Consider the following 22,148-nt stretch of genomic DNA (forward strand, 5'->3'; position numbering starts at 1 on the left):
AGTATCAGATTGGACGTCTTCTAAGACCTGCAATCTATTTATCATTGTTTCTCTGAGAAAGGGGGAAAAGTTCTACATCCAGCATGGCTCCCCATGGCCACATAGAAAACCCCCTTTTCTCTAGTCTTCTGTCTCTACATGCTAGCACCTTCTCTGGATTCTGAGGCCACACACACTTAGGGCAAAATTGCATACAGATGGCTGGGAAGAGGGACCGGCATACAGTGAGGAGCAGGTGGGCGGGCTGATGTGATGAAGCGGCAGCTGTTTTGCTGGGAGAACAGAGCTGGAAGACAGGGGCCCTGTGGAATGCTGGGAACATCTTTCTTAAATTGGGCATTGATTACCTTGGGTGTGTTCATTTTAGAAAAGTGGAACCAATGCCAGGTGGTGGTGTACACCTTTAGTCCCAGCACTCGGGAGGCAGAGGCAGGCAGATCTACAAGAGCTAGTTCCAGGACAGCTTCCAAAGCCACAGAGAAACCTTGTCTCGAACCCCCCCACAAAAAAAGAGAGACTCTTTCTGAGCATTTAAAATAAGATCAGGTACTGTTATTCCACAGTAGAGTGCTTGCCTTGCATGTGTTAGGCCTGGGTTTTAGCTCCATTATTGGGGGAGGGGGTTAGATTTATTTTTAAAAATCCAGTTTCTCAGTTGAACTGGCCACATTTCAAGCTCTGCATATGACCAATGGCTGCTGGATCTGACAGCAGGAAAGTACTTGTGCATGACTCGGATTCAGAAGGCTTAACTGAACAGTCTTCTAAGGGGTGAGTATTGAGCAGCACATTCAAGGTCCAGAGCACTGTATTGAACAGGGCAAGTAAACTAGAAGTGAGATCAGGCAGTTGCTGAAAAGCTAGGACCAGCATATTCTTCTCACTCTCTTTTCTTCTCTGTTAACAGAGAAACAGAGTCTTAACTAACTCTAGTCCAGGTGGGTCTTCAAGAACGCTTGCAATCTTCCTGCAACCTTCAGGACTACATCACTGGGCCTGGAGAAACACTGCATTTTTAATTTGCTTTTTATCAGTTTACATATATGACTGTTTTGTTTTGTTTCTTCATCAAGTACTAAGAGAGGCCTGAAACCCCCCCACTGTCACCATTTTATGTTGTTAGCAGCTGGATTCGAGTCGACTCCACCCCACCACCTGGAGTAACCAGGACAGATTCTCTGACAGACTACTAGTCAGAAAAAGCCAGGAGTCCTCCTTTGCAGCAGAAAACAACGGAGACAAGACAGTGTGCAGTGGAGCTGGAGTTTATTGGGAAAGGCTTCAGCACTCACTTAAGCGTAGGTGAGTGTGGTGGAGGCGCTCAAGAAAAGGACGGGAAAGGAGGCTTCTCACCTCAAAACAACTAGCCTCACAATTCCCCATCCTCCTGCCTCAGTCCCTGAGTTCTGGGACTACAGGAGTGTACCACCACACCTGCCACTGCTCCTACTCATTTCATGTCTATCATTTTGATTTCTCTTAATTGCACCTTCCCGACTGAAGTCCTACGAGGTGCACCTTAGGAACTACCCCATGATTTCACTTACTAAAGAGAAAATAAAAATGTGAAAAGGTTTCTTAGCAACCCTTTCAGGTGTAATTTCATATGCCCCCAAATTGCACGTATGGCTGTTACAAAGAACTCAAGCGCTTTCTCAAGCATAGGACATCTAAAATTACACCCCGAAGGGTGAGAAAACTCTTTCCTGTCCTGTGTCCCCTTGGTTTTCCCTGTCCTCCTGCTCTGCTCAGCTCCATCCCTTTATCCTTTGCATATGGAGTCAATTGTTAGGCTCACACACACTTAGAACTGTTTCGACTTTATGGATAAATGAACTCAATGTTGCGGGACCAAGTTCTATTTCTTCTGTTTTAAAGTGTCCACTGTCTATGTGGTCACTTTACCTTTTTTTTTGTTGTTGTTGTTTAGAAATTATCTGATAAGACTTTTTTAAAACAATCTTTTTGCTTTCTTTCTGTATTTTTAGTGATTATCTTAAAAATGTTGGCTGGGATCATGCTGGCATAGGGGGTGTATACTTTTCATGCTAGCATTGGGAGGCAGTGGAAGGCCAATCTCTGTGAGTTCAAAGCCAGCCTGTTCTACAAAGCTCAAGTGTGAGGCCAGTCGGGGCTATATAGTGAAATCCATCTTAAATAAATTTGATAAATAAGTTTAAATAAAGAAATAAATAGGCAAATAGGTTCTGGGCTTTGGGAGTTGTTACCATACACTCTTTAAAGGTCTAAAGTGACTAGCTTTTCCTCTGAATGAAGCATTTAGTTCTAATATGATTTGTTCTGGTTTTTTTGGGGGGGTTGAGTATTACTGGACACAGAGTCTTGCTATACATTCTAGACTAGCCACAAATTCCCCATCCTCCTGCCTCAGTGCCTGAGTGCTGGGACTACAGGAGTGTACCACCACACCTGCCACTGCTCCTACTCATTTCATGTCTATCATCTTGGCTCCTCTTAATTGCACTTTCCCTGTTTATTTTTCACTTTCTTTTATTTTTCCCATTGTTATTCATATTTGTATTATTTCAGTAGTTATCCTGGAAATATGCATACTAAACCAAAAGCCATTCAAGTAGCTCTAACTCCTTACTGAATAGAACAAAAATCATAAAACACTTAAGAGTCTATGCCTACCCCAACTCCATCATATATTTAGTTCTAGTGGTTAAAATTTCCACATGACATCACTGATTTATTTTAACTACTATTACTGCCCTTGTTTTTGTTTTGAAAGAGGGTCTTGCTATGTAGCCCAGCTTGGCCTCACCTCACAGCAGCCATTCAGTCCCCGCGTGGAGGAAGAGCCTATACATTCCACTACTCCATACTTTCTGAATTTGCAGACAGGTCAAGTCTCCTGGCGTTCTCTCTTCAATTACAACCTTTGCCTTATTATTCTCCACTGGGAGCCTGGCTGGCCCAGACCTCCTTTCCTGACCTTTGTGTTCTCCTAAATGCTTTCCATCACTTCCCACTTCCCTGGTCCGCAGAAACCCTGTAACAATCCTTGTACCAGGGATACATAAGCTTCATTTAAAAATGCAATGCTGGGGCTGGAGAGATGGCTCAGAGGGTAAGAGCACTGGCTGCTCTTTCAGAGGTCCTGAGTTCAATTCCCAGCAACCACATGGTGGCTCACAACCATCTAGAATGAGATCTGGTGCCCTCTTCTGGTGTGCAGGCATTCATGCAGGCAGAACGCTGTATACATAATAAATAAGTAAATCTTTTAAAAAATGCAATGCTAAGGGGCTAGAGAGATGGCTCAGTAGTTAAGAGCATTGGCCACTCTTCCAGAGGGTCTGACTTCAATTGTCAACATGCACCTGGCAGTACACAACTGTCTATAACTCCAGTTCTAGTGGATCTGATCCCCTCTTCTGGCCTCCTCAAGCACACATTCATACACAGACAAACACGCAGACAAAACATAAATGCATAAAATAATGAATTAAAAAAACTGATACATACAAATAGGTACTATGGCAGCCTGCACAGAGCCTGCACAGGTTCAAACCAGACAGGGTTCCCAGTGATGAGAGAGGGGAGTGGATACAGGCTCCCATCCCTAACCAAGATACTATCTCCAATTGACATCCACTTGCAAAAGAAAACTTACTTCTTTCCAATGGTGCCTCATGGGTGTATTAACCATACTTATGGGTAGACCCTATAGGACAATAGATGGTCAGAATAAATGAACACAATGGTATTTGCAGAATTTTTGTCTCATATGGCTTTGTTTGGGTGATGGGGGAAGTCGTTCTATGTATATATAAATAAAGCACTGTTGGCCAATAGGGAAGCAAGATAGGTGGGACTAAGAGTCGAGAGGGATTCTGGGAAATGTAGTGAAGAGAGTCGTTGCCATGTGATCCCAGGGAAGAAAGGATGGGTCAGGATGCCATCCTCAGAAAGAAGTCCTTATAGAAATATGTATTAGTAATTATGAGTTAATAATTAAGTCGGACCTAGCCATTAAGAAACCATAGCAAACGGCCAACAGCTTCATAATTTATATAGTGTCTTGTGTGTTATTTGGGGGCTAAAATGGCTGAAGAATACACGTTACATATGACAGCCCGGACTTGGGGCATGAACTCCTACTTAAGAATCTAACAAAAACTTAAAAAGGGATTTTAGAAACGAACAAGCACGGCTTCTTGGTAGCAACATTTTCTCAGGTGGGCTATGTTTTGCTAGAGACAAGCAGAGACTTGCATGGCCAGTGCTGGTGGTAAACTTAAGCTCGCCATCTTGGAAAGATGGCAGTTAAAACAGCCAAGGCTCTTAGCAGCTAAAAGACGTGTGGCCAGAAAAACATAAAGATTTACAGTAAAGTCAGATTCAGATAAAGTAAAACCTCTAAAAGGTTTACAGTATGCTTAAAAATATATGTAGGCAGGGGCTGGAGAGATGGCTCAGAGGTTAAGAGCACTGACTGCTCTTCCAGGGGTCCTGAGTTCAATTCCCAGCAACCACATGGTGGCTCACAGCCATTTACAATTCAATCTGGTGTTCTCTTCAGGCATGTAGGCAGAATACTGCATATGTAATAAACAAATAAATCTTTTAAAAAATTCGTAGGCTTGGGAGAGAAAAAGAAACAAAATAAAGTGGTTCAAAAAAAAACCACAAAAACAAAAACAGAGTGGATGGGCAGTGGTGGCATATACGTCTTTAATCCCAGCACTCCAGAGACAGAGGCAGGTGAATTTCCACAGAGAAACCCTGTCTCAGAGTAATAAAAAAGTCACGTAAAGATGAGAAGTACAAAGAAAGTCTGCATACTTATGCTATTGTGTCGTCTTTGAATTGTTTGACTGCTAAGGAAATAACAACAACTTGATTATAAATGCTGCTGAACTAATCCAACTCATATCTTTTAAAAATGCCTTGACTTTTAAATTTAAACATAAGGACAGGTTTTAAGCATTATTTAGCTGAATTGTATTAAAGTCGTTGTGTCTATCTTTGTAAAACACAGGAGGAAAATGCAGGTCAAAATGAACAGATACAGAGTGTACACTTTCTTCTGAAGAAGCAGGGGATGTGGAAAGGGCTGAAAATGTAAGATGTGGAAAAATGAGGAAGGGCTGGCTAGGAAAGACGGTTCCACAGGAAAAAGTCAGAGTTCGGTCCCCAAGACTCACACAGTGAAAGGAGAGGACAGACTCCTTCAGTTTTTCCTTTGACCTTCACATATATATCCGTTGACACATGTCCAACCACACACATGCACACAAAAATAAATGGAATTTAAAAATTTTTTAAATGAGGAAGAGGTGCACTTCCATCAGACAGCAGGAGTAATAATGAAATAATAAATCACAGACTCGGACCCCACAAAGAGAACATCACAAATCAGTGGAGATAAAGGATTGCCGCAATAAACACCGGGACAACTGTTCTTGAATATGGAAGGATAAAATTAACTTCATAATTCACACCAAACACAAAAATAAGTTCCAGACGAATTAACCATCAAAAGAAGCAAAGCAAATAAAACTTCAAAATAAGATCTTTATGATTTCTAAGTAGAGTAAGCTTTCTTGAAGATCACACAAAACTACAAACCATATGGGCCAAAAGATAGCAAATATAACAATAACATTTAAATCTGAGACTTTGTAAACAACATGAAAAAATAATCATCTAGAAGCTATTTGCATCTAGAAGCTATCTGCAACTAATAATTTGAATCTAAAGCAAATCCTGCCTTCCTCAAAAGGAAAAATTATATAAATAGGAAAATATGAATATCCCAGCTAAAAAATGGACAAAAGCTGTACAATGTTGATATATTATGTATGATTTAATAATGCCACTTGAGATCAAAATGCAAAGCTAGCCACAGGCATAGAGCCAGGCAGTGGTGATACACACCTTTAATTCCACCAGCTAGTTATGGAAGCTGGGCAGTGGTAGTAGACACCTTTAATCCCAGGACCCAGGAAACAGTCAGACAGATCTGTTAGTTCAAGGCCACCCTGGGCTACACGAAATTGATCCAGTCTAAAAATGAAACAAATCAAACAAAGGAGATCTCAGCACTTGGGAATCCCACACCTTTAATCCCAGCTCTAGAGAGGTACAAAAAATAGGAGTGGGACATTCAGCAGTCAGTCTCAGAGATTTATTCTCCAGCCACAATGAGGACAGGACAGTCCTTTCAGCCTGAGGAAGGGGTAAAAAGTAGTGGCCGGCTGCTTTGCTTTTCTGATCTTCAGCTTGAACCCCAATATCTTTCTCTGGGTTTTTATAATTGTGTTACTAGTGATAATGCATGGAGGAACTCTCCACTGACCAACAGGAAAAATGCTTAACCTCACCATGGCATTCAGGACAAAATGGAAATTACATTGATGAGATCATGTTGCATTTCTTATATTAAGTTTAATGTCAGCAACCCAGAGTATGGGGGTTTAGAGAATGCATTATAGGGCTTGGTGTTGTGGCACAAACCTTTATCCCAGCATTCAGAGGCAGAGGCAGGCAAATCTCTGTTAGTAGGTCAGCCCATTCTACATGGCCAGCCTAAACTACATAGGGAGACCCTATCTCAAAAACAAAGAAAGAAAAAACAACCAGCCTTATAGCAAGTGTTTGGATACTACAAATGTAGGGCATTATTACCAAGGTATTACTCTTCTGTCAATTTAGGATTTTTCTATAGTAAAATAATATACCTATAGATAGGTGACATAGTTCAGCAAGTAAAGGCATTTGCTACTAAGCCCGACAACCTGAATTCAAGTTGGGCCCGCGTGATGGAAGGAGAGAACTGACTCCCGCAAGTTGTCCTCTGAGCTCTACCCATGTGCCATGGCACAAATGCGCACTCATAAGTAAATAGATGTAAAAACAATAACATACTTTCACCTCTACACCTTAAATACCTGAAAAAATAAATCTATGTATCAAATAGTGCTTTAAGGAATTAAGCTTTATTTTCTTAAATTTATTGCACTTGATGATTTTTTTTAAATCTCTACTAAACTGATACACAAAAGCAAGTGTATAAAACAGAGATAGTAATGAATAAATATCTAGCATGACCTCTGCTTTATTGAAGTGGAGGCAAATAATAACACTAATACTTTATTTCTGAATCAGGGTCTTATTCTACTGTAGCAGACTTTCTTGAACCACCAGCCCTCAAATCATGATAGAGACTTATTAATTATGAATGTCTGGCCTTAGTTTAGGCTTTTTTCTTGCTAGCTCTTATAATTAATTTAACCTGTTTCTCTTCACCTATATTTTGCCTCAGGGCTTTTATCTTTCTTTCATTCTGTAAGTGTTACTCAAGTGGCTGGCTGGCTGGCTGCTGCCTGACCCCAGGTGTCTTCCTCTCTTTCTCCCTTGTTCTCTCCACTTCTTAAGCCTAGATTTCTCCTTTTACTTATCCTTTCTGCCTGCCAGCTTCACCCATCCCTCTACTGACTGGTTCCTTAGGCAGACAAAGCAACACATCTTTACATCCTTAACGAAATGCAGCATAAATGTAACACATTTTACATAGTTAAACAAATGCAGCATAAACAAATATAACACATCTTTACATAGTTAAAGTAATATTCCACAACATTCTATAGCTCAGTATGTACACCAGGCTGGCCTCAAACATACTGTGATCCTCCTGCCTCTGTCTCCCCGGTACTGGGATTACAGACATGTGCCAACACACCCTCACTAACACAGTTACATTGAGAAACAGATAAATCTCTAAGATAGGAATACAGGTTCAAGGCTATGTAACAAAGTATCCTGATTTACAGCTAGAGATCAGAACAGGCTTCCCAAGTGTTCTCTGAGTAGGAGGTAAATGGTTGGGGGCAGAACATCACAAAGAAAAGAAAGGGCCCAGCAAAGGCCTGTGGTAAGAGAAACTACTATAGCTTCAAGGAATTGAAAGGCTTATATAAGCTGAGCACAGACAGTAAAAGTGAGTGGAGGGAAACAGTAGCAAAACCACAAAGAACCTCAAGGTTAAGTATTTGATCTTCTCCCAAAAACGAATGGGTTGGAGACTACTTGGAAACTTCCTGCAGCTCTCCAGACCAGAGAGAGGAAAGGGGGTGGAGAAGAAGGTGCAGCTGGTGAGCTGATCAGGGAAAAGGCTGCCGCGACAGCGTGGATGATTTCAGTACTGAGGATGGTTTAAAGCAACAACACGCCCGAGCCTACATTTTCCGGGCCCTAACTAAATGCCTTTAAAAATCACTTTTATTATCCTTAGTGTTTGGGTAGGGGGACGATGATGAATTGTACAGAGAGCAGAGCAGGGGACATGGCAAGAGGTATAGAGAACAGGGTTGGGGAGACAGCTGGGTGGATAAAGCACTTGTCCTGCAAGTGTGAGGACCTTAGTTCAAATCCCCAGAACCACTGTAAAGCCAGATGACTCATTTCTATAATCCTGGGTAGACAGATTCTCCAGGAGCTGGAAAGCCAGCTAGCCTCGCATAAGCAGAGGTGAACAACTAAAGAAACCCTTCTCAAACAGGGTAGATGGCAAAAACCTAATCCAATGTTGTCCTTTGACGATGCATGTGCACACACCATACCCACCAGGCTTCCACTGGATGGGTGATGGTGTCATTCAATGAAAGAAAAACAGAAAAGTACTAGGTAGGTAGATCCTGGCTTTTTGAGCAAGAATTCAAGTGGTCTTGAATTATTCATTCATTCATTCATTTTGGTTTTTTGAGACAGTGTCTCTCTGTGTACCCCTGGCTGTCCTGGAACTCACTATGTGGACCAGGCTGGCCTCAAACTGTTAGAGATCTTCCTGCTTCTGCCTCTGCCTCTGTGGGGCTCAAAAGTATGCGTCCAGCCTTGTTCTTGAATTCAAATAAGCAGTTTCATATCAATTTGGAATTTAGAGGGCAGCTGTGTGGAGGATGGGTGAAATCTTGAGAACCCCAGGCATACACACAGTGGTAGCTTTGACTCAGAAGGGATTACTGGAGATAAAACAAAGCATGGGAATTGAATGACAGGGTGGAGAAAGATGAATCTGCAAGAGAGATGAGTCAAAACAGTAGCAAGGCATCACAGAAACCAAGGAAGAGTGTCTCCCATTAAGGAGGCAAAGGTCAGGCCAGGCAGTGGTGGTACAGGCCTTTAATCCCAGCACTCAGGAGGCAGAGGCAGGTGGATCTCTGTGAGTTCAAGGCCAGCCTGGTCCACAGAACAAGTTCCAGAAGAGCCACAGCTGTTGTTACACAGAGAAAAACCCTGTCCCCAGAGGAGGGAGGAGGGGCAATGGTTAACCATGTCAGACACAGCTGAGACATCAAGTATGACAAGGATTGAAAAGTGTGTATTAATTTTAGGGGCTGGTTTCAGCCAGACTGTGGTGGGCCAAGGAGGGAGCAGGTGGCAAATAAGTGGGAGACATTAAACAGGAAAAATCATCGGAATTCACCGCTGTAAAATAATAAGAGTAAAGGTGACGTGTGTGGGGACAGAGGGGGGAGGGTTTGTTTAAGATAAGAGAAGCTCCAGTATGTTCCAAAACAAGTGACGATTCAAGAGAGGGGCTCCTGAGGAGGCAAAAGTACATTTGAAAGGGCAAGCCTGAGATTAAAGGGGGGGGGGGTTGAGAAAAGGAGTAGAAAGAGATGGAACTAGACCGACGACCTCTAAGGTCTCTTTGGGACTTTAGAATCTCATGACCTACAATTCTCTTTAGAAAGGGCATTTGCATATTTGCATGCATGTATGCAAACTTATTCAAATATTCAGGTGAATCCGTCAAGCACATCGTTAGTCCGTAATGACGCAGTTAATGTCCCCAGGTTTTCCACCAGTGTAATCTCTGGGCCGGATTCATCCACCAGGGCTCTTAGCTCTAATGCATACTGCAATTAACAGCAGTGACCTGGCCCCATCTCTCCTCGCCAACACCGCGATCCTACAAGCTTAAGGAGGAAGTAAAATGTAAATCCCTGAAACTACAGCACTGCCTGCTGCATTCGAAGCGACTGTCACTTAGAAAAACAGAACGTGACACCCCAAATCCTTCTGCACTCCGGGCTAAAGACATTGCAGCCTCTCTCGAGAGAGAGTTGACAGGTTTCTCCCCAGAGAATGGTCTGATCTTAGCCCTAAAGTCATCTGCAGACCCCTCCTCCTTTCATAACATCATTCATTTAGGACATCATTCATTTAGGAAGAAGGAGAAACGGGTCCCCACACCCTCGCCCCGACTGCAGCAGACTACACCCCGCGGTTATCCAGCAGTGCCACCTCAGAAACCCTCGGAGGAACGCGGAGGACACTCGGCGCTCGTCAGAGGGGGCTCTAGTGGCCACCACCCTCAGGGTGCCTGGAGGACGAGGGAAACTAGCCCCAGGGGATGGCCAGAGAGACTCGGGAGACCCGGGGAACGAGGAGATAACCTCAGGGAGGACAGAGTTTCTGAGCAGAGCTAATCCCCTGCCGCAGCTGCCCTGTCTCGCCTCCAGCCCTGCTCCGACCTCCCTTCTTTCAAGGTTCCCCGGTGCTCAGTCTCGCGTTCCCTCCCCGGAGCCCGCGTGGACCTCGCAGCGGTCGCGAACTCCGCGATCCCGCCGCGATCCGGGGCTGCCCGGCCGCCACTCACCCGGCCCGCCATCTTCGCGGACACGTCCGGTTCCGAGGCTGCAGCTCCGCACTCGGCTGAGCCCGCCCCCGCCGCGCGCGCGCGCCCGCCTGCAGCCCGCCCTCGCGCAGGCGCGCAGCCGCCGGGAGGCCGCGCCCGCGCCCGGCCGCGTCCCCGACGCCCTTCCCCAGCCCGTGCGCGCGCCCGCGGGCCGAACAGCGCCATTTTGGCTGAAGACAAGCTGGCATCCTCGCTGTTTTCCCTGGTTCCACAGAAGCCATGGCTGTTGGCCACGTGGCCTTTAATTGCCTTTTAGCTTTCCGCTTGCAGACCTCTTAAACGGGAACGCGCCGAGAAAACCCCGCGTGGTTCCTGGCCTTTCCCCCAAGGAAGGGAAATAACTAGAAGCTGGTTCCGAATTCGGATTCTGTTCCAATCCAGGCTTTTCTTTTGCAGAAGCAATAGTTTTGAAAGTGAATCATAATTATACATTTATTAGCTTTATAGATCAGTATTTTCAGTTATAAGCACAATGTATAACTTTAGTAATTTTTTCCAGTATTGTTTGATTTTTAGGGTACTCTGCAAATAAATGTCATTAGGTTCAGTCTGTGTATGAGGGTTTATGAGTGTGCCTGTATATGTTTAGGCCAGGAGACAGCAAGATGTCTTCTTCAATCCCTTTTCAAGATAATTGTTTGGATGCCCAGCAATTCCCAGGGAATCCTCCTGTCTCTACCTCCTCAGCACTGATGTTACAAATACCTGCTGCCACGCTCATGGATGCCAGGCATCCTAACTGAGCTCCTCACCTGCTGAGAAAGCATCTCACGTAGCAGTCTTCTCCCCAGACCCGAGTTCAACCTCCATGCTGCCTTCCTTCACAACATTTCTGTAAGCATCCAGGCATTATGTTGGCCTGCACCTGTCACCTGGGAGAATGCACTCAGGCAGTACCCTGGTCAGCCCAGGGTTCCATGACTACTGCATGCAGGCACAAAGGACCCCTATAAAGGAAAGACCCCCGCCACTTACGCTCTCTCTTTCTCGCTGTTCCCCTGGAGTAGACAGAACTTTTCCAGTCTCCCTCTTCTGTCCTCTCTATGTCTCTTTTTATTTTCTTACCTCCCGTTCAGTAAAACTTTTAATATGAGTCACGTCTACAGGTCCCCATCAGCCCACCATCCATCACCCACCCCTGGACCAGGGACCTGCCACCTGCCATCCCAACCCACGCTGCTGCTGCGTTATCCTACCAATTTTTTCACTGGAATCTCAGGTCTAACTTCAGGCTGCAGAAAGAAGACTTCTACACCAGATGCTTGTAAAATCCCCTGTTGATGTTTCTTTTCACATTTGCCGGAGACAATGAGTGATAATCAGGGCTTAACTTTAATGTCTCATTGAAGAAAATGAGGCTATGAGAATATCACCACTCCAAAGTTTGGTTGAGAAGGGTTTTATTGTAGATATGTGACAGAACATAGCCAGAGGTATCTGGAAGGGTCCAGATTGAACATGGCCAGCCGAATAGGGTAGGCTATGAGGAGAGAAAGAAGTAAGAAAAAAGAAAAGAAAGAGGAGAGGAGACCAGAAGAAAGAGAAGAACCAAGAAGCCAAGATGAGAGCCAAGAGACAGTGTAACCAAAATGGTTGAGTTATATGGGAATTTGAAACTGGGGGAAGGGAAGCCCCTGAGCTGGAGAGGTTTAGGGTAGGGAGTGGAGTGAGAGATGCTGGGGGGAGCCACAGGTACTGATTGAGACCTGACACTTATAATTATTTAGGGTGGAGGAGGAGTTTTTATCCAATATGAAAGAAAACAAACAAAGAATTAAAGGTCAGCATTAATAGACTTTCTGCCCCCCACCCCTAATAGGTTTCTCTGCTGACAAAGTAAGTCAGATCAAGCCAAACTGAAAAAGTACAACAGGTTTAATTAAGCAAAGCAACTCCCAGGCAAGCTCTTCAGTCCCAGAATTGGAGAATGGAGAAGCCTGGCTCATAAACAAAAGCAGGGAGATTTTATAGGATGTAGGCGAGGCATGATGACGTGTCTACCACAAGCTGGGTTTGTGCCCACGCATGGTCAAAAGCTGAGCGCTTTAGGTGGGGACTTGGGCATCTGGCAACTTCAGGGGAGGAAGCTGCTGTAACCACCAAGAATTTGGAACTGGGCTTTTTGGTGCCTTCTTTTTATTCCTGAGATTCTCTGAGTGAACTGGGTTTGAAGAGACAGGGATGGGGCTTCTCAAACCATTCAGGAATGAGCTGGAGATTCCAATGAACAAGCATGTTTAGTAATTTAAGAACTGATAAAAATCAAGCAAGGCAAAGCGGTGACTCTTTTAATCCCAGCACTGGGAGGCAGAGGCAGGTGGATCTCTTTGAGTTTGAGGCCAGCCTGGTCTACAGAGCGAGTTCCAGGACAGCCAGAGCTACTTAGTGAGACCTTATCTGAGCCCCTGGTGCTAGGTTAGACAGCCCAGATTTGATAACTAAGTCATGAGTGACCTCAGGGGTTATGAGGAAGGGAAGGAAAACAGTTGAACTCTGATGTTAACTTGGAAAAAAAAAGCTGTTTAGAAACAAAAAAGAAAATAAAAATATCCCAAAGGAAATGAAGACCCAGAAGCTTTGTTGTCCTTCTCTGTCACTCATCTTCTGTCCTTTCTGAACTTCAACCCTCCTAATGTAAACTGAGAAGTACAGATTGATAAACTTAACGATGACATCTTACTTTTTTAAAATTGTTGTTACTTTGAACTTAAAGCTATAAATCACAATGGTCTCGGCCAATTACCAGATCCAGATGATACTGGCTCTCAGCCCAAAGATCTAAGATTACTTTCCAGGCTAGTGTTCCTATCTCTACCACTGGCCTGTTTGTCTTGCTTTGCTCAGGAAAAGAATTGCAAGGGGGGAATTTCTTCCATGTCTCCAACAAGGATGAATGCTTACTATCTTGGAAGGCCCAGCCTGCCTGTGCGTGGTTAAAAACTAAAAACAGACCCTGTACCCAGCTCTGCAGGATCTACCAGTGATGCCTCAGGCAAACACAGCTCATTCTTTAAGCCAGAGGGGAAGGACTCGGAGACCTTGCTCCAGATCTCTGCGTGTCTCAGCAGTCCATCTGTGCCTTGCTCTGGCTCACATTCAAGTTCATCCTAGAAACAGAGAAGAGCTAATTCTGAATTACCTTCTCAACAGCCCCTACAGTGGTAGTTGATGGTGACAAATACTTTTGCCACCTCTGGTTCACTCTGTCTGGTAGAAGCTTGCTCACTTCATGTGGTTTTGGAGGGATGATCAGACCCGGCTGGCTCTGGTGTGAGCACCTAGATTCAATCAGATTTGTTCCAAAACAACTGCAGTGACTGTCCTTAGGAGGAAAGAGCCAGGGCTCCTTTACTGTTGAGATGACACTCTGGCAAGGCCATCCTCTAGTTCCCCAGTTCCCTGGAGGTTGCCTCCATTCTGTCCTCTGCAAAATGTGGTTGTCTCCTTTGCCTTGATTTGTATAACACACACACACTCTCTCTCCCTCTCCCTCTCTCTCTCTCTCTCTCTCTCTCTCTCTCTCTCTCTCTCTCTCTCCCTCCCTCTCTCTCTCCCTCTCCCTCTCCCTCCCTCTCTCTTTCTCTCCCTCCCTCCCTCCCTCTCTCTCTCTCTCTCTCTCTCTCTCTCTCTCTCTCTCTCTCTCTCTCTCTCTCTCTCTCACACACACACACTCACTCACTCACAAAAGCAAAACCCTACTTCCCTAAGCTCTCCTTTGAACTCTGAAATTCTCTTAATATGTTTTCCTTTTACAGTGAGAAGAAAAGTAAGGAAACTATCCAGGGGCTGAAGAGCTGGTTCAGCAGTTAAGAGCACTGGCTGCTTTTCCACATGTCCTGTGTTCAATCTCCAGCAACTACATGGTGGCTCAGAACCAACCATAATGAAATCTGGTGCCCTCTTCTGGCCTGCAGACATACACGCAGGCAGAACACTGTATAATAAACAAACAAACAAACAAATCTTAAGGGGAAAAAAGCTATTCAAATGCTTTAAATGTACATTAAAATGGAAATGGCTAACTTCACTTTCTACAGGCTGGAGGCTTTTTTATGGAGTCAGGAGAGAAAGTTAAGGCTAGGATCAGAGACAAAAGGTACCTGAAATGTGGGGAAATGTATTGGTTTGCTTTTCTATTGCTGTGCTGAAACATGCGACCAGAAGCAACTTGGGAAGAAAAGGGTTTATTTATCTTACAAATTCCAGTCTATCACTGAAGGATGTCAATTCAGGAACTCAAGGCAGAAACTGAAACAGAGATCTCAATGGAAGGTTGCTTACAGGCTTGTTCTCCATGGATCTCTAAGCTTGTTTTCTTTCTTTCTTTCTTTCTTTTTTTTTTTTTTTGGTTTTTTGAGACAGGGTTTCTCTGTGGCTTTGGAGGCTGTCCTGGAACTCGCTCGGCAGACCAGGCTGGTCTCGAACTCACAGTGATCCGCCTGCCTCTGCCTCCCGAGTGCTGGGATTAAAGGCGTGCGCCACCAACGCCCGGCTAAGCTTGTTTTCTTATACAATCCAGGACTACCTAGGGCATATAACTTTGCCTAGAGTTGGCTGAACCCTCTTTCGTCAATCATTAACCAAGAAAATGCCCCACAGACATGCCACAAGACTAATCTAATAGAGGCAATGTCTCAATTTAAGTTCTCTTTTCCCAAGTGACTCTAATTTGTGTCAAGTTCATAAAAACTAATGGGCACTGTAAAGAAGTTGTTAACAGAAGATATAAACATGGTTGAGCATAGTGGCACACGCTTTTAATACCAGCACTCAGGAGGCAGAGGCGGGTGGATCTCTGAATTCAAAGTCAGTTTGGTCTACATAGTGAGTTCTAGGACAGCCAGGACTGTTACAGAGAGAAACCCTGTCTCAAAACAACAACAACAACAACAAAAGAACCAGTAAAAATAACAAAAAACAAAAGAAAGAGAGAAAAGAAAAGAAAAAACCTCCAGAAGAATCCAGGATAGAGGACATTGAGACACAAGAAGTAAGGGCAGCTCTTGCTGAACGTAACTATTTGTGAGCCAGTGTGAAAGTTTGTTTTATATGTTTAGGCCATGGTACCCAAATACTTGCTCAAACACTACTCTAGGCTTCTATGAGAATCCTTTTGGGATGAGAGTTACACTTCAATCTGTGGAGTTTGAATAAAAGATTGCCCTCCATAGTGTTGGTGGATGGGTCTGGACAGAATAAAGGGCCAACCCTGAAGTGTTTGTTTACGTGCTTGCTGACCTTAATTTAACTATGCCATGATTTTATTTATGACAAAATCATCTGATTTTTTAAAGACCTACTTTGTTAGGTGTGGTGGTTCACACCTTTAATCTAGCGCCTAATCAGCAGAGGCAGGCAGATCTCTGAGTTCAAGACCGGCTTGGTCTATATAATGATTTCCAAGCAAAGCAAGGCCATGCAAAAACAAAAACAAACTAAAAGACTCACACTTCTTTCCAGATCAAAAGCTAATTCAGATTACTGCTGGGCTACATCTTCAATTTAGGGAACTCTAGCCTGTCCTGTCAAACTTGTTCTTGGACTTGTCAAACCTCCATAATTACATAAGCCAACCATCACCTCTTCCAAGCTGCACACACATCCTTCCAGGCCTGTTTCTCTGAAGAACTCTCCAGAGTACAGCCAGTGTCTTGTCAGTGAGTGACATGGAAGCCATTCCAAACATTACCCCATGACACAGAGTATTTCCACTTGCTTCTTTGGAGGTCACCAATCTAATGACAAACCATGACTCATTGATAAATGGTTATGTTCCAATTACGACTCCACATATTGCCCAGTAAGCAGTTCCGTTAGAGTTGAGTAAGGTTTTGGTGATATAGACGTTTTGACTTCATTTCACGGGGGGGGAGTGGGGCGGGGGGACGACACTTTCTCCTATGTCCTGAGGAGGTGTGGTAATATCAACAACAGAACCTGAGCTGATTTATTCTGATATACTTGGTTTATATTTCAGTTTTTTCAATACTATAGCTTGATACTTTATAGCCTAGCAGAAGGGGGAAGTACCTTTGCTTTGTGGAAACTGTAGGATTAGAGAAATGGTGTTGGTGACAGAGTTTAGGGTCTTAGGAGGGTGTGGGTTTCAAAGGTCTTCCAGCTGACTTGGATGCAGATGATTCAGGAACCATTTTGTTTGGCAAATTCTCCACTGCGTTTTAATTTTAGGTAAGAGCCTAAAATCCGAGAATGTCTCGCTAGTGTCATTGTGCAGCAAATGCAATCCTCAGAGTTCCTTTTACAGCCTTCCCTCTGCACCTCCCATCTTTCCCAAGATTATTCCACATTGGTAACCTAATGTACTCGTAGGTGCAATTTAAAAGGATACCGCCAGGAAATCAGTGGCTTCGTGGAAGAAACAAAGCTGTAATAGCAAAATGGCAGAGACTGTGACACTATGTAGGCAGACAGCCTTATGCTTGCCATTCTAATCCTAACCCACGGGTCAGCCCACCCGGGAACAGCTTCCCAGTCCCATCACAGCCAGGCTTGGGATGATGCAGTTGCCATCTGTCTGTTTTCTGTCAGTGAAACCTACTCCCTGACGTGATGCACAGGGCTAACAAAGGGAACAAAATGGAGAGAGGCTGTGGACTTTGTAAAGAACCTCTGCTGCAATGCAGCATTCCAGCTGTGCAGGGATGGGGATAGGGGGAGCGGCTCTCAAAGGAGTGGCTATTTGCTCTTTGACAGATAAAGACAAACACCTAAAAATCACAAAAACCGACTCATTCTGGAAAGTCTGAGTGGGCAGGATCCATGATAGGGTTCCCTGTGAAGGGGAAGGACTGTTGCTATGGAAACCAAATGATTCTGTTCTGTGATTGGAGCCTCAGTGCATTTGCCGGTTTGCCTAACCCTGTACATCCACACTGTGGGGCCAGAAAGCTGTTTGCATCTCTTTCAAGGGAGGGTTCAGATATTGTTCTCCTGAACCTTCCTTCATCTGGGTCAGAGTCTCTGCAGAGGGGCTGAGACATTTAGAACCTTAAGCGCTCACCTCCTGCTGTGAACTGGGGTACCTTCACTGACTGTGTAGCTCTCAGTAAGACTCCCAGGGTCAAGTGGAGGTGTGCCTTACAGTTTTACCTAAGGGGTGCATGTCCTGCAGAACTGTTTCTAGAACAAAGGCAGTGTATAGAGGGGTTTCTCAAGAGGCAGAAGACCATTATTAAGGAGATATTAAGGAGGTAGTTTGGATACTGTTTGGCTTTTTTGTTTTGCTTTTGGTGGTGAAGAGCAAACCCACGACTTCATACATGCTAGGTAAGCACCGGGCCACTGACTTACATGTCCTACTGCACTTTCAAACTCTCTAAGCTCTAATGTTGCATGTAAGAAGTAGAGAATTGGGACTGGAGAGATGGCTCAGAGGCTAAGAGCACTGGCTGCTCTTCCAGATGTCTTGGGTTCAGTTCCCAGCAACCATATGGTGGCTCACAACCATCTTTAATGAGATTTGGTGTCCTCTTCTGGTGTGCAGGGATACATGCAGGTAGAACACTGCATACATAATAAACAAATCTTTTTTTTAAAGTAGAGAATTACCCAGAGAACCTTTGCACTCAGTAGCTGATCCAGCAGACACTCAGGTGAGCCAGCATCTACACCATTTCCTCAGTTATTACAACTAGTACCCTGTATTATTTTTTTCTCATTGCAGTGACAAAATCCCTGACAAAAACAAGCTAAGGAAGGAAGTGTCTGGCTCACAGTTTAAGGGATGCAATCCACCATGGTGAGGGCAACATGGCAGCAGGAGTGTGAGGCTGCTTACTGCTCACTTTAGAGCTGCAGACAGGAAGCAGGGAGACAAATGCTGGTGCTCAGCTGTCTTCCTCCTTTTTCCCCTTTATATTCACCATCTTACTTAGGATTACCATTGCTGTGATGAAACACCATGACCAGAAACAACTTGGGAAGGAAAGGGTTTATTTCACCCACAGTTCCATGTAACAGTTCATTATCAAAAGCAGTGAGGACAGGAACTCAAGCAAGCAGGAACCTGGAGATAGAGGCTGATGCAGAGGCCATGGAGGGATGCTGCTTACTGGCTTGCTCCCCGTGGCTTGCTCAACCTGCTTCCTTACAGAATGCAGAACCATCAACCCAGGAGTAGTCCCACTCACAATAGGCTGAGCCCTTCCCCATCAATCACTAATTAAGAAAATGCCCTACAGGCTTGCCTACAGCCCGATCTTAAGGAGACATTTTCTCAGTTGAGGATCCCTCCTCTCTGATGACTCTGGCTGTGTCAAGTTGACATAAAACTAGCCAGCATATTCACCATCCCAGAATCCCAGCTCATAGGATGGTGCCACTCCCATTCAGGGTGTGTCTTCCCTTCTCAGCCAATCCTCTCTGAAAGCATCCTCATAGATAAACCCATAGGGCTATTTCCTAGGTGATGCCAGATCCAGTCATGTTGACAATGAAGTTTTCATTACATACACTTGGCAGGGGCTTCACCACTGAGCTACATGCACCCTCAGCCCAATTAACAGAGTTTAAAGTCTGACCCAGAGTGGAGAGCCTTCCCCAATAACATATTACTAGTGTGAAACTTTGTTCTTCTTTTCACAAGAACACATTGTGTTTTTCATGCTTTGCAAGCAGATGATTGACAGGAAATATTTTATTAGGGGAAATGCTTCTGCCACCACATCAATGTCACCACAAACAATTTATGCTTATTGCTTATTGTAACCTACTTTTCTTTCTATCTTTCTTCCCTTTTTTGTATGTGTACTGTGAATGGAATTCACAGGGACAGAAAAATACTCTACCACTGAGCTACTTCCTTAGTTCATTTCACTTACAAAAAAAGCAGTTTTCTATTATAAAATCAGTGCATATTTTTTTCTCCCAACTACTTTTTAAAAAATGTTTTTCAAGACAGGGTTACTGGCTGTCCTGGAACTCATTTTGTAGACCAGGCTGGCCTCGAACTTGCTGAGATTCACCTGCCTCTGCCTCCCAAGTGTTGGGATTAAAGTCGTGTGCCACAACTGCCAGACTCTCTCAACTACTTTTTAAAAATTATAACCCTGCCTCTTCAATCCCATCACTGGTAATTTAGGCCTATTTTCTTTTTCTTTTCTCTCTCTCTCTTTTCCCCCATTTTGTGGATGGTTTGTCAATTTGATATAAGCCAATTTTTTCTAGCTTTACCCAATCCACATCCACCAAGAGTATCATTAAATAACTACAGTGCTGCTGTAATTCAGATCTAGAACATTCCCCTCAAGGTCCAAATGTTAAAGGCTTTATCCCTGGCCTGAGGTGCTATTGGGCAGTTGTGGAACCTTCGGGCTGTGGGACCAAATGGAGTGCTCTAGATGGAGATTATGGGAACTCTGTGTTCTAGTTTCCTCTCTGCTACTATGATCAAAACATTCTGATCAAAAGCAATGGGCAGGAAAGGATTTATTTAGTTTACACTTCCAGGTCACAGTTTGCTGTTGAGAGAAGTCAGGGGAAGAACCTCCAAGCAGGCCTGATGGTTGTCGTCCTCTCTCACCAGGGAGCTCACTCACAGCTATGGAAGTATAGCAGAGATGGCAGAGGAATGTGCTGTGGCTTGCTTGCATGCTCATGCATAGTGTCTGGATCCTACCACATCAATTAGCAATCAAGACAAAACTCCACAGACACGCCCCCATGCTAAACTGATCGGGGGAACCCCTCAATTGAGACTCTATCTCAGGTGAATTTAGACTGTGTCAAGTTGATAGTTGAAGGTAACTAGGGCACTTTCTCTCTCTCTCTCTCTCTCTCTCTCTCTCTCTCTCTCTCTCTCTCTCTGTTTCTCTGTGTCTCTGTCTCTCTCTCTGTTTCTCTGTGTCTCTGTCTCTCTCTGTTTCTCTCTGTCTCTGTCTCTCTCTCTCTCTCTGTTTCTCTCTCTCTGTTTCTCTCTGTCTCTGTCTCTCTCTGTTTCTCTGTGTCTCTGTCTCTCTCTCTGTTTCTCTCTGTCTCTGTCTCTGTCTCTCTCTCTCTCTCTCTCTGTGTCTTTCCAGCTATGACAAACTGGTTTCTTGCACCATGCCATCCCTTCGTGGTTACACTACAATCCAAAACCATGGGATTAGTTAACCATGGCCTGAACCAAAATTGTGAGCCAAAATAAGCCTGTAAGCCTTTTCTCTTTTTAAGCTAATATCTCAGACACTCTGTTATAGTAATGGAAAGCAGACTAACATATATTAGCGTAGAGATGTAGTTCAGTGGTAGAGCACTTGCCCAGCCTGAGCAAGGCTCTGGGTTTGATCTCCACCACCATAAAAAAAAAGCAAACAAGAAAGCATGTATAATATATACAAAACACGTGCTTTTGTGATTCCAGTGGTTCAGCAATTGAATTTCAAGTAGACAGGAATGTTGTTTTAAATATTTGTGTGTGTGTGTGTGTGTGTGTGTGTGTGTGTGTGACATATGTGAGGGTGACTGAGAAAGACAGAGAAGGGCATCAAATCCCCAGGAGTTGGAGTTACAGGAGGTTGTGAGCCACTTGGCATAGGTTCTAGAAACCAAACTTGAGGCCTCTGCAAGTGCAGGAAGTGCTCCAAACTTTGGAGCTATCTCTCCAGTTCTCCTCCCTCCATTTTAGGGTGCAAAACTGAGAGGAATGGGTAAAGATCTCCCATGTTCTCCTGCTCCCCTTTCTAACATCCTCCCCAGATACCAATAGCCCCCATTAGAAGCGCAGTGTAACCAAACAACGGAAAGTGCAATCCTGGGCTTGGACACCTGCATAATGGCACTGCCCATCATGATTACCATACAGAATACATTTTCTTTTCTATATGTGCACTATGCTCCCCCTATTTCATCCCTCCTTTTTTGCTAAATCCTCGAAACCCTTAGTATTTTTACTGCCTAGTATATATCAAGCCTTTTCTGTCTATGTACAATTAAGGTCTCATCATGTTTTCGATAGTTCTTTTTAGCACTGAATAAAGCTGTTAACTGATGTTCTAGGTTCTGTTTGCTGTGCTAGGGGACTGAACCCAGGTCATCTCACATGCTTGTCTAGTAGCGAGTGCTCTATCACTGAGCTACACCCTTAACCCTTGATTATGCAACATTGACAGGTCTTCGTAAGCATTTTAACTAAATAGGTTGGTATTATTTAGAGGAGTTAGTAAGTTAAAACATTTGTCAAGAAAGCCACGCTGCAGCTCTGGAATACCGGGAAGGTGCTGGTGACTATATTTCTTCCTACTCTTGAAAGTCTATATACAAGAACGGCGGCAGCGTAACTTCATGCTAAATAGGAAATCTTTATGCCTAATTTCGATGTTGGTATCTGGGTATTTCCGACCAGCAACTCTGCTCCAAACTAGTTTCTACTTTTAGCTCAACCGCAGCAAATTTCCTTAAATATCTCTGTCAACTTTGCCCCGCCCACATAGCAGCACTGGGTTGGTCAGAATGCTCCCGGGGGTTAGTTCAATCC

General features: G+C 44.2%; 1 protein-coding gene across 1 annotated transcript in view; it reads right to left on the reverse strand.

Annotated features, from left to right (window-relative positions):
• Nucleotides 1–10,729, reverse strand: part of Nsf (N-ethylmaleimide sensitive factor, vesicle fusing ATPase) — a 134,959-nt gene extending 124,230 nt beyond the window's left edge. Inside the window, exon 1 of the mRNA XM_005070056.3 lies at nt 10,634–10,729. Coding sequence (XP_005070113.1) covers nt 10,634–10,645 — 12 coding nt within the window. The 5' untranslated portion in view covers nt 10,646–10,729. The remainder of the gene's footprint in view (nt 1–10,633) is intronic.
• Between the last annotated feature and the right edge of the window lie 11,419 nt (nt 10,730–22,148).

The sequence above is a fragment of the Mesocricetus auratus genome, unplaced genomic scaffold (assembly GCF_017639785.1).
Source record: "Mesocricetus auratus isolate SY011 unplaced genomic scaffold, BCM_Maur_2.0 Super-Scaffold_100007, whole genome shotgun sequence".
NCBI lineage: Eukaryota > Metazoa > Chordata > Mammalia > Rodentia > Cricetidae > Mesocricetus > Mesocricetus auratus.